The 12,772-nt window shown below is 54.8% G+C and overlaps 2 protein-coding genes across 2 annotated transcripts in view; both read left to right on the top strand.

The window, feature by feature from the left end:
- Positions 1 to 12,772, top strand: part of ACCSL (1-aminocyclopropane-1-carboxylate synthase homolog (inactive) like) — a 153,864-nt gene that overhangs the window by 28,058 nt on the left and 113,034 nt on the right. The window lies entirely within an intron of this gene.
- CUNH11orf96 (chromosome unknown C11orf96 homolog) lies at positions 10,130 to 11,422 on the top strand. Its single transcript, XM_019470168.2, has one exon. It carries the CDS (start codon positions 10,466 to 10,468, stop codon positions 10,835 to 10,837), a length of 372 nt encoding a protein of 123 aa, XP_019325713.1. The 5' UTR covers positions 10,130 to 10,465; the 3' UTR covers positions 10,838 to 11,422.

Raw genomic sequence — 12,772 nt, 5'->3', positions numbered from 1 at the left:
GTCTCGTGAGTGCAAGCCCCGCATCAGGCTGTGTGCTGACAGCTCGGAGTTTGGAGCCTGCTTCAGATTCTGTGTCTCCCTCTCTCTCAGCCCCTCCCTAGCTCACACTTGCTCGCTCTCTGTGTCAAAAATAAATAAACTTTAAAAATATAAATAAATAAATAAATAAATAGATAAATAAATAAATAAATAAATAAAAACATTAAAAAAAATTTTTTTTTAAATACTGGTCATGGCCCTCTAGCTGTTGGCATGGCCCACCAATGAGTCATGCCTCTTGGTCTCAAAACACTGCCCCAGTTCATCTGGAAGATTCCTTTCTCCTCTGGCAGCCTGCAGTTCTGTTCCATTTCCTCTGGCCTCACGACCCTCATCAGCCGAGCCTTTGTGGTTTTCTTCTCTGTATCTGCGAACAGTGGTTTCAAGTCTCGGGTGCCAGAGACTCTTGACTGGCGTCATCAAGAGATGCAGGAAAGTCATCTTTGCAGGCGTCGTCGTGAGGCTGTGGTGCTGGAGTGTGCTGCTCTGGGCAGCCTCCCACCTGAGTTCACCACGTGAGGTCCTGGCTCATCCGCTGTCTGCCTGTGCACCGTCGCTCTGTCTCACATGCTGGGGCATCGTGAGTGGGGAGGGGCTCCCAGGCCTTCTGCATCTCCAAAGGAGTGGGTTTGGATGTCACCCACCCTCCCCTCCTTCCCCCACCCAGCTCTACTGCTTGGCCCACAGGACACCAAATGTTAGGGAGTAGAGCCTGTCCCAGTTAGAGTACCAGGCTCTTCTCTGGGCCCAACCCTCTTCACCCTGGCCCTCCTCCCACTGAGCCCCTCCCTGGTCACGTTCAGGAGCCGCTGTCATGGGAATGACTGATAGATGAGAAGAGCTTTAGCAACTGATAGACCTGGGAGCAAATCCCAGCTCTATCTCTGCCTGGCTGTGTGGCCTTGGGAAAGTTCCTGAACATCTCTGAGCCCGTTGCCTCAACTGAAGCTTGGAGATAATAACACCTATCTCAGAGGATAAGCATGAGGCTGCAGTGATAGGTTCAATGTGCTTTGTGTTTGTGACATGCCCAAAGTATGCAAAGAGACTGGCGCCCCGCAGGCATCTCGTGTCCACTGGGAAGCCTGAGGCAGTGTCTGAAGAAGAAGATAGGCAGGGCTTGAGGACAACAGACTCTCTGGGCCCCCAGAATGGGTCAGCAGCTGTTTACAAGGCTGATGGTGTGCCCTGTCTCAAGGCCAGGCTCAAAACACATTACACGGAAGGGCATCTTTTCAACACTGATTTCTTGGAATCTGTTTAAAAATTCACCCTCCTACAGGGCTAGTTTAACCTCAGTATGTTTTAATAAATCATCTAGTTTGGTCAGGGAGAAGGATGGGGCAGGCACGAGGCTTCCACTATCACAGAGTAGTGAGAAGAACTTGCTAGCAAATACCAGAACGAGGGTAGTTTTGAGAAGTCTTGAGAAGCTGTTGGCTTATTTGCATGCTGTTGCCTATTACCAAGGCTGCAGGAAAGTCATCTTTGCAGGGTGTCTTCAGAGCCCACAGCACTTTCTTCTTGGTGCCCACCCCCTCCCTCCATGCTGGTAAATAATTGAAAAGTAGCTTTAAGCCAGGCTGGAGACAGGCATCAGGATACCTCTGTCATCTGAGACTGCAGTTCCCAGAGCTTGGAAAGCAGTTCCTTTGAGGGCTCCTGTGCACCTTGGCTCTCGATAGCTACAGAAACTGGGGCTCCGACAGCCAAACTGACTTGCCCAAGGCTGCACGGCTCCAATAGCAGAGGATGGGAGGCCCTTCGCAAGACTTCCTTATGCAGCTGGGACTTGATGGTGCCTGGGAGAACCTCTGACCTCCTTGCCTCTGTGTTCCTGGCCAGCTCCCGCTGCCCTCTGCTCTGTTTTGGCAATAACCAGAAGACTCTCCTTCCAAGGCAGAGGCTGGCACTTTAACCTTGGAACATAAATGAGTCCCTGAGGCTTATTTTAGACAGTGCATGGGGCTGGCTCGTGGTTCACTAGAGGCAGTGAAACTTCCTAGGATCTGAGGCTGCAGGCTCTGGCTTTATGCTTACTAGCTGGGGATGTCTCTGGGCCTCAGTTTCCTAGTCCATATGTGAAGGGATAATGCCAAAGAGACCCATTCCAGAAAACCTGTCTTCCCTGAGGACAGTGAGGCTAGGTAAAGTCCAGGACCGGGTTCCATCCTGACTCTGCTTCCACGTTGCTACTTGCTATGTGCACTTGGTCTAGTTCCCGCCCCTTTCTGGGTCTCTATGACCTCATCTCAAGAGATAGCAGAAATATCCCTGCCTTAGCCACAGGGAGGGAAAAACTGCTCTGCAAAGCTAAAGGGCCACAGATTGTGTGGGATTTCATCCTTACCCATGTAGTGGTTCTCAGACCAGTGGTCCTTGGAGAGGGACACTCAGGCCTTTGAGAAAGCACACAAGAAAGAGCCACAGACTCTGGACCGTCCAAGCTGTGCCAGGAAGCAGGCCCTAGCAGGGAAGTGTGCTCCCATTACCCATATCAGCAGAGCCAGGCCCACAGGCTGGCCATGATTCTTGGGAGACTTCCCTGGGCTCTGAGTCCCTGAGGCAGTGTCTCCCTGCCTCCACTCCAGCCTGCTATTCCCGGGGGCTCATCCTGGGAGTGGAGGGTGCCGGGGTGCCTCCCGCAGTGGGACCAGTGGGACCAGCCCTGCCATGCCAGCTCTGGCAGCCTGCCTGCCGGCAGCTGGTATCCCATTGCACTGTCTACAGTGAGGCCCAGATTTAGATCGTGAGCTCATTGTGGCATGAATGGGGCCACTGGGGTGTGGGTGCTGAAGGCTGAAGGTCTGACTTGGGGATCTCACTGGGGGGTCTCCCTGGATCCTCTCCCTGCTCTCTCTGTCTCTCCCTCTCTGTGTCTCTCGGGCTCTCTTTCTCTCCCTCTCTCTCTCCCTCCCTCCCGTGCACACTGACACCCCCTCTTGGAGCTCGCTGGGGATTGTCATGGCAACCCTCCAGCAAAATTATCAAAACACTTTTATGCTCACACTCGTACCAGACGAAGTGCTAATTCTGAGTGAGGCAGAAGCAGTTGGTAGGATGCTGAAGTCACAGGCTTTGTATGGAAGGCTTGCTGGGGGGCAGAATGGGCACTAGCTAGAGGTGAGGGGTGGGGTCAGGAGGCAAGAAAGGCCCTGCCACAGAGGTTGTGTTTTTGTTGACCCTTCCCCCCACCTACACACACCTGGATGCACGCACACACGTTTGTACACACACACACACACACACACACACACACACACACACACACACACAGAGTGGCTGGGCCGAATACACCCATAGTGCAGATTGACCCAAACAGCAACATCTGGAATAATACCACCTCATTTGGCCCTTGGAGGACTGAGATTAACTCTGGGCAGACTTCTGTGTGAGTGTAGGGGGAGAGCCACCTGACCGAGGCTTCTAGCTGGCAATCGGTCTGTGCCAGGGTGGCAAACCAGTCACAGGAAGGGGCCTGACCCTCTTGTCCCCTGAACGCCAGGAAGCAGAGGAGCATCTGTGAACAGAACTGCCCCAAGCTGGTTCTTTCTGCTTTGCTCTGCCTCTCTGCATCCCCAGCCAGACTTGGCATCCCTGCTCCCATCTGACCCGGGCTGGGGTACTGCAGGCTCCCTTGGAAACAAAGCCCTGTTAATAGCTGAAGAACTGGTGGTTGCTTTTTTTAAACCCGGGCTCTGCCCAAAAGCCAAAGTGTGGGCGGGGATGGTGGAGGAGGTGGTGGCAGAAGCCCCTCCCCCGTCTGCTACCATCTTCCTGCCCCATCTGCTCCCCCAGCAACCCCCACCATGGAAGAGAGCCTTCCCCCGCAGCCTTAGCCTGGGCCGTTTGCCACTCTCTGGCTCAAGAGGAAGCATCTCCTTCTTCTGAATGGGTCACCTCATCCCTGATCCCCTGGAGGATTCTAAAATGTCAGAACTGGAGGGGCCCCCAGTCAATGAGTCTGCTTCCTCACTTCACAGATAGGGAAATTAAGGTGGGAGGTGAGAAGCAACTGGTTCAAGGCCACAGTACACGGGTGATGGAGCTGATACCACATCCCACGCATCTGACTGGTCCAGTGCTGCTCACATCACATCAGGGGGACAGTGAGATGTGGTGGTCCAAATGATGAGCACTGATTTCTAGGTCAGGCAGACCCGACTTTGAGTCGACCCGACTTAGCACTGAGCGGGACCCTGGCAAGCTACAAAGCACCCTGAGTCCTCATCTGTAAAATGGGGATGATAACAAGGCTCCCCCTTAAAGGACACCATGGGCATGATTTAGGTAAGGCTCTTGCAAAGCACCATTGGCAGAATGCCAGACACATTCTGTAAATTACACATCTGCAAATGTTCAACAGGTGACATTTCTGTGTCCCTCTGTAATCCCAGGTCTACAGGCCTACCAAGAAAAGGAACCATCCTTCATCTCCTTTAATGACTACGCTCTGCACTACTGAACCAGGGGGAGGCAATTTAGTTTGTCCTGGAAAGCCAACACTGACCCAGCAAACTCAGCAAGGCCCAGAGGGCAACAGACCCCAGGCCCTGATTCCTGGGAAGGCCTCCATGACCCCCAGATCTGCACACCCCTCCTTCACACATGCAGTTCTCACTGGTTCTCTCACCTCGTGCACCCCATGCACCATTGGAGGAAGGTAGATAGGGGGTGGAGGTTCTGTTGAAAGAGGCCGATATCCCCAGATAACACCCTAGGGCCACCTTTGGGCACTGGCAGTAACACCTGACAGTGGAGACATTGCTTAGTTACGTAGAGCTTGCCATTGCTCTGTCTGGCTTTCCCCTTGACATTGTGAGTCAGGCAGAGAGCATAAGTCACTCAAACCCTCACATGCCCTCTGGAGCAGGAGCTCCTTGGTGCCTTTCCCTCCTCTTCTCAATCATGTTGAGGGCTGGGGAGGTTTGAGTATGAGATAATGAAAACAAAAGCAACTTGTATTTCATGCTTAAGACAGGATGGGTGGGCGCTGTGCTAGCTGCTTTCCATACACTAATTGTGGACTCCCAGTAGTGTTGCTTATGCGTCAAGGTGCAAATAAAGGCGTCTCAGAGAGTGTGACCTGCTCAAGGTCACAGAATGAGCTCAGGGCGGAGTGGGGTTAGTATCTAGTTTTGTGTTCTCCTGACCTGACAGTGGTCAGCCTTGGCTGACTCCTATGGATCTAGAAGGACACGGAACATCTGAAAAGGCCACCGAGGCCTGGGGTTGGTCCTCAAGACATCCTGAGAGGTAGAGAGTGGTGGATGGGGGAGGCAGGGGTTCAGTGGTAGAACAGAGGAATCTAGGTCATGTGGGAGCCCAGATTCCATCCTTGGGGGGAGGACCATCTCTCCACCCTCCTTTCTCTTCCTGGAAGCCCCCTGTGAGCAGGGCCCAAAGCCAGACTTCCAGACAGAGTGGAAGCAAAGAGGGCTGATGCCGTTGTTAACCTGGGACCATCGCTGTGAAGCACAGGCCTCCTTTCCTACTTTAACCTCCCTGGGGCTGGGGCTAGGGGAGTCTTCTATCCAGGGAAGCTGAGAGGAGTGACCTAGGGTACCCCAGTCCCTGGCATGGGAATTTGGGGTCTGGAGGAGCTGTGTGTGTGTTGGGAAGAAACCCTGGTGGAGATGACGTTGCCCCCTTGCTGATTGCCAGGAGCCGTGGGAGCAGAGGTCATGAGGAGAAGAGGAACAGGGTGGTGGTCCACTCAGGAGGAACCTGGAGCACTGGCCTGGCTGCTGGGGAAAGACAGAGACTGGCAGTCTAGTCCAGCGGGGAAGGCAGACCACACTGATGAGGGGGACAAACAAGTGAGAAGGCCTTTTAGTTAGTGGTGTAGAGTGACTGAGGGACAACCTTAAATAGGGTGGCCAGGGAAGGCTGCTCTGACGAGGCAGCTTTGAGCTGAGGCCTCTGTGGTGCAGAGCACACAGTGGCTTGCCCAAGGCCACACAGGAAGTTCAGGGAGAGCCAGGCTAGGACCTGTCTCTGGACTCCCATTGTAATCTTCTCCCTCCTTCTAGAAACATCCTTCTCTTGCATTTTGACATGTTCTCCTGGTTTCCCTTTTACACTGCTGGACATTGCTTCTCCGAGCCCTTGACTGGTCCCAACCCTTCTTTCTCTGGCAAGTGGGCTTTCCCACACTTTCCCATCTGTCCCCTCCATCCCTCACCTCTCCCCTGAGTTCTCCCAGTGTCCCGCTTGACCTCTCCACTTGGATGTCTAATGGCTGTCTTGGTTAGGACAATGCTGAGTCGATATAATAGAGACCTGAAATTAGAGAAGTTTAAAAATATTCAGTTGACTGCTTTCTCATATAATAGCTCCAAGGGAAGTGTTTCAGGTTGGTAGATAGCTGTGCCTGACAGGGTCATTAGGGATCTAGACTAACACGAAGCATCCAGGGTCTGTCTGGTGATTAGTCTTCCAGTCTGTGTGAGGAAAAACATGGAAGCCCGGGGCAGGATTCTCCTCTTACGCAAATTGGGGCAGAAGTGGACTTCTGCTCACATTCCACACTTGAGAGTTTAGACACTTGGCCCCGCCTCAGCTGGAAGGGAAGCTGGGAAATGTGACCCAGCCGGGTGGACAGCTAGCAGTCTCTGCCACAGTCCCTTCTAGAACTGTGAGCACTTCCCTGTGTTGGTGGTGGAGGAGGTTCTCTGGGGCAATACCCATGTCCGGTGTCTCCCTGATCCTTGGCTTTGCCCCTAGCAAGTTCCTTCTTGTTTATTACTCTTCACTACCACCCGACAGCATATTGAAAGTCTGTTTTCTTTGAGCACATATATCTGGGCTGTAACAATTGAGGGCTTTTGAAGTCCAGCCTTGCAACTTTGTTGGTAATAATAATTCCTTCAAAAACTTAGGACGTCTGTCTGCTTCTAGTCGGTTCCATGGGCCAGCAACCACACCTTAGAGCTCCTTTCTTGTCAGTTATTAAGTCTGTCTGCCTTGCCCAACTCATCTCTTTCTCGTTTTAAATGAAAGTTATCCTAAGGGCATCTGAAGTAATAGACTTGAATGACAAGGCAACAGTGCTAACGTAATACTTGGCTACAGGGCTGATCCCTTTGCCGGGCCTAGCGTTCGGCCTAACAGACAGGCTTTAAGAGAGGCTGCAAGCCACAACAGTCTGATCTCCTGCTCCTTGGACAACAACAGCTGGTTTTTCCAACCCTGACAACAGCAGTTTTCTGTATTATTTCCTCCTCTGTTCATCTCTTCTCGCAAATGAGCCCATCTCTTTCCTGTAGCATCTTGCTCAAAGCATCACTGGGCAGCCGACACGTGCAAATGTTTTTAGCTCTTTCCAACTATTTTTCTAGAAATACAGGCTCAGCAGCCATGTGGTCCGTCTTCCAAATTAGCACAGGTAATGTTTTCAATAAATGTTTTGTCACAGTGTAAAAAGGGTCACCAACGTTCCATCCTAATTGTTTCTGTATTGCTTACCACCTGTTGGCTGAGCCAGTGCCACATATTTTAGGGTTTTTACACACGGCAGCTTTGCATTCCTGTTACTAGTTTCTGTATTAGAGTATACTGCTAAGTTGCTGTTAAAAGCAAATCCCAGATATAGTGGCCTTAAGATGATATAAATTGACTTTTCTCTCACATAATACAGTTCTGATATGAGCATTGCTCAGGCCAAATCCATTAAAGTCAACCTTGATCCCTCCCACTGTCCCATCTAATCCATCAGCAAGTACTCTCATCCTCTCCTCAGACAAATCCCCAATCTGACCGGTTCCCTACATGTCCACTGTCTTCACCCAATCCGGGTCTTTGGTGTCTGTATCTGGGGGTGATGTAACAATCTTGCAAGTGGGCTCCCTACTTCTTCCCCACCCCTCTCCAGTCCACACTTTACATGGCAGCCAGAATGAGCTTTTAATAACATGAATTGGAGGGGCGCCTGGGTGGCTCAGTCGGTTGAGCGTCCAACTTTGGCTCAGGTCATGATCTTGCGGTTTGTGGGTTCGAGCCCCGTGTCGGGCGCTGTGCTGGCAGCTCAGACACTGGAGCCTGCTTGGGATTCTGTGTCTCCCTGTCTCTCTGTCCTTCCCCCACTCACACTCTGTCTCTCTCTCCCTTAAAAACAAATAAACATGAAATTAAAAAAAAACATGGAGTATGTAGCTTGCCTGCCCCAAACTCTTCAGTGCCTTACCATTACCCTTAGAATAAAATGCTGTTTAAAAAAAAAAAAAAAAAGAATAAAATGTTGTCTCCTTAACCTTAACATGGCTGTCCAGGCCTTCTGTGACCATCCCTTCTTCTCATTGCCCTCACCCACTCTGCTTTAGCCACACGGGGCTTTCTCACTGTTCCCTGAATAAGCCAAGCTCTTTCCTGCCCTAGTTAATGCCTTTGCACTAGGGTTCCCTTTGCCTGAAACGCTCTCCTCTCACTTGGTCACACTCTGGTTCCTTCTTCGTATGCCACAGGGCAAAGGGCTTCCGTGTAAGATAGGAGTGAGGGCTTAGGAGCTAAGTCACCTGAGTTTGAATCTCAAATCTGCTGCTTACTAGCTGTGTGACCTTGGGTAAGTTTTTCTATCTGTAAATGGCAATAAGAAAAGTGCTTGTTATCCAAGGTCGTTGAGAGGATTAAATACAATACTTAAACACATTAAATGTGTTAATGCGTAAAAAGTACTCAGAGCACGGCACATATTAAGCATATTAGCAGTGTTATTATTGTCCCTTAGGGTCACCTTAAATATCACCCACTCTGAGAAGCCTTTCCTGGCCACCCCTTCTGCACATTTCTCCATCTGCGTCCCTATCACACCACCCAAGTACATGTTCTGGTTGAGGTGTTTATTGTCTGTCCCTCCCACTGGAATGTAACTTTCGTGAGGACACGGACTATCCTGAGCTGGTACACAGGAGGTCCTTAGCGAATCTTTGTGGAATGGCTGTAGAAGGAACGGAGACCAAAGCCATGGATTCCCTCCTTTCCCAGCGGCCCTGTGAGCCTTGCTGGGCGCCTGTGGGGAAGATGGTGATGGGGAGCTCTGCTCTGTGCCTGCCATACTTGAGGCCCATGTAGTCTGGGGCGGTGCTCAGTTTCTTCTCGGGAGTCAGGAAAACTAGGGGACTTGCTCTCAGAAGCCCTAGGGGGCACAGGTGAGTACTCTCCTTTAGCAAGGGTCTATGTTAGTATGGACTGTGCAGTCCGTGCTGCCTGGTTCCATCAGTTACTAGAGGACCAGTTACTTACCCTCTCTGTGCCTCCACTATCTCATATGTAAAGTTGGGAGAATACCAATTACCGCACAGGGCTATTATGAAGATTAAATAGGATAATATATGTAAAACGAAGCTCACTGGCTGGCTTGGAGTGAAGCTCTCCAGATCGTAGTTATTATCGCTGTTATTAGTGCCTATGCAAGTGTCATTCTTCTGAGCATGAATAGGGGGCTGGTGCCCGAGGGACTCGGGGGTGGGGTTGTGAGGAGACAGAAGACAGCTAGGGGAGGGAAGAACTGGAATGGGATCATCAGGGTGTACTTTTCTACGTGAATGCCTCCCTGCGTGTTTGTGTGTGGATGCATTTGTGTCCGTCTGGGGAGGGGGGTGGCAAGGATCCAGAGAAGAAACCCAACCCGTTCTCCGAACTCAGTTCTGGGGAACCAGGCGCCCGGGCGCTCCCCGCGCCCGGCTCTCTCCCAGCTGCGAGGAGGGCTGCGAACTGCCTCCACCATGCGCCCAACACAGAACCCGCGGCGGAATCATTAGCGTCTCTGAGTGTGTGCATTTGGGATCACAGAGGGGGATGGGCACCTGCGCCGCCGCGGCCACCACTGTCGGCACGAACTTGGGGATCCCGGGACGGCCAGTGGCAGCCCAGCGGGGCCGATCCGAGGGCTCCTGCCTGCTCTCCGGCCACCCCACCCAGCCGCGTGCTCCCGGGGCCTCGGATGCTCCCGGAACCCCGCGGGCGGGGCCTGCCTTCCGGAGCCGGGTTGGCTGGGGGCGGGCGGCGCCGGGGAAAGGGCCGTTACTTTCCCAGAGCGGCGGGGCGACGTCAGGCGGAAGGGCGCGGGGCGCGCACGCTTTAAATGGCATTCGCTGTCATCCGAGCTCGCGGCCGTGTGGGCAGGAGCGGGCTATATAAGCGGCGGGCCGGGCCGCCGCGGGGCAGACGGTGACAGCCGCGGCGGCGAGCGCCCGGGAGCGCAGCCCAGCAGCGCGCGCCGAGCCCCGCGCCCCCCGACGGGCCCGCCCGCCCGCCCTCCCGAGGAACGCTGACCCGGGCCCGCGAGGGCCGCCGCCACCCCGCAGCAGATTTGGATCCCCCGCCCGGCGAGCCCCAGGCTGCTGCCTCCCGGGGGGCCCCGGCGCAGCGGCCGCCCCCCGAGAGCCCCGGCGCCCCGCCGGCCGGCCCCGGAGACGCGGGCGGCGCCATGGCGGCCGCCAAGCCCGGCGAGCTGATGGGCATCTGCTCCAGCTACCAGGCGGTGATGCCGCACTTCGTGTGCCTGGCGGACGAGTTCCCGCAGCCCGTGCGGCCCGCCAAGCTGTCCAAGGGCAAGGGCCGGCTGCGGCGGCCGCGCCAGTCCCGCTTCAAGACGCAGCCGGTGACCTTCGACGAGATCCAGGAGGTGGAGGAGGAAGGGGTGTCCCCCATGGAGGAGGAAAAGGCCAAGAAGTCGTTCCTGCAGAGCCTGGAGTGCCTGCGCCGCAGCACGCAGAGCCTGTCGCTGCAGAGGGAGCAGCTCAGCAGCTGCAAACTGAGGAACAGCCTGGACTCCAGCGACTCCGACTCGGCCCTGTGAGGGGCGCCGCCCGCCCGGGGACCGAGAACGAAGCCCCAGAGGACCGGCGCCCCGCACTCCGGGGACCCGCGAGGACCGGGACCTCTCGCGCGGCCGCGAACTGCTCGGTGCGCCCCGCGCTGCGCTCGTCCGGGGCCCGAGCACGCGGGGGTGCCGGGGAGGGGGGCTGCTTTCTTCGCCCTTGTAAATGTTTATTTTTTAACTCTTCCCAGTACGGACTCTGCTGTGAGTGTGTGCGGGAGGCGCGCCCGCGCTGAGTCGACCCTGGGTCGCCAGGGCTTCCCGGAGAGCCGCTCCACGCCCTTGTCCGATGGTTTGCAACTCCGATTTTGCACGCCGCTCCACCGTGCCCCCCAGCGCACACCCGTTCACACTCACGCCAACACACTCTCGCTGAACACTTTTATAATTGTTAGGCGCGGCCGATGGGACTTGGGGCGCAGCGCAGCTGCTGCTGCGGCCGGAGGATGGATATTTATTTTTGCATTGCGATGGCTGTCGGCGTTTATTTAACGATCTTTTTACTTGGATATGTCTGTGAGGCTCCCGAACGGAGACAAATAAAGTCAATATATTTGCACAGTGCATTTCTCCAGGCTCTTGACTTCTTGAACCTTCGGGGACCAGGCTCCCAAGACTGGGGGAGGTGGGAGAAGGATGTGGCTGGAATGGGGGGGGGGGGCAGGGATCCCCGTTGGAGGTAGCCCCACAAGCTTCGGTCGCCGGAACGAGGTCTCGCCCACGGTGCCTCGGGCCATTAGCCGCCTCCCCAAGTCGATCCACACCTGGCCCAGAGCGCTGCTGCCTCCCTGGTCTGTTCTCGGTCGCCGGCGTCCGGGATGGAGTGTAGCCGCTGGCTCGGCGAAGGTCAGCGCTGTGAGGACAGGGAGAACCTTCCTTGGTGCAGTTGACCACTCAGCGAGGCCGGGGGCAGGGTCATCGGCCCGCATTCACCGAAGGAGACCCCACTCACTCGGTTCCCCCCTTCCGGGCGACGGGTGGGGACATGCCCGAGCCATCAGTGGGAGACCTAGGCTGGGATATTTGGGTGCTGGGACCGACAGAGTGCTGCGCGTAACGCCGGGGCTGGGCGAGAGCGCCCAGGGGAGGCCTCGCGTCCCCCGCGCTGATTCAGCGCAGTGCCGGGCACCCCAGCACTGTCCCAGCCAACCGAGGCCGTTTCGGTTCCTTGGTCCCTTTCTCCAGCCTCCTATGCCCTCTTCAGCGTTCCTCAAGGAGGGTGGGGCATGGCTTTGGTCCGAGTCTGAAGGGCGCTTGGGTACCACCGCACCCCCTCTGTCTACAGATGAGAAAACAAACTTAGCGGAGAGGGAGAGGTCACATGGAAAGTAGTGGCGTCGCAGCCCTCTGTCTGGACTCCGCGTCCGGTGCTCTTTCTATCACACTGAGTCCCTTTCCAGTGCTCTCCAGCAGCTGCCCTGCGCTTCTGTGTACACCCTAAACCCTCTGGGTTAGCAGCATATAACACTATCACCTGGCAGTAGGTGGCGATCTGTGTAATAAACAACATTCAGTTGAGAAGGGCAGGGCCCCACGCTTGGGGCCCCCACCCAGTCAACCCCTCCAGGGTTACTTCAGAGCTGACCCACCATGGCCAAACCCTAGGCAGAGTAGTTCAGAGACACGCAGAGAGTTTGAGTGCTGTTCCTACCCCTCTCTCTGGAAATTGCCAGTTTCTGTGCTCGGGGGCCCTCTGGTGGTGGGGGCTGATGCTCAGCTCGGCCCCGCAGGGCATTTGAAGTGCGTATCTCTCCCTAGCATTGGACTCTGCAGAAAATGAGAGAGGAAGGAAGGGAGGAAGGGAGGAAGGGGGGGAGGGGGGGGAGGGGGGGGGGAGAGAGGGAGAGAGGAAAAGAAAAGAAAAAAGAGAAGAAAAGAGAAGAAAAGAAAAGAAAAGAAAAGAGGAAATGAAAC

This window comes from Panthera pardus, unplaced genomic scaffold (assembly GCF_024362965.1).
Source record: "Panthera pardus isolate Hobbes unplaced genomic scaffold, ASM2436296v1 HiC_scaffold_12, whole genome shotgun sequence".
Taxonomy (NCBI): Eukaryota; Metazoa; Chordata; class Mammalia; order Carnivora; family Felidae; genus Panthera; species Panthera pardus.
The sequence above is the reverse complement of the archived record's forward strand: the minus strand, read 5'-3'. Positions and strand labels throughout refer to the sequence as shown.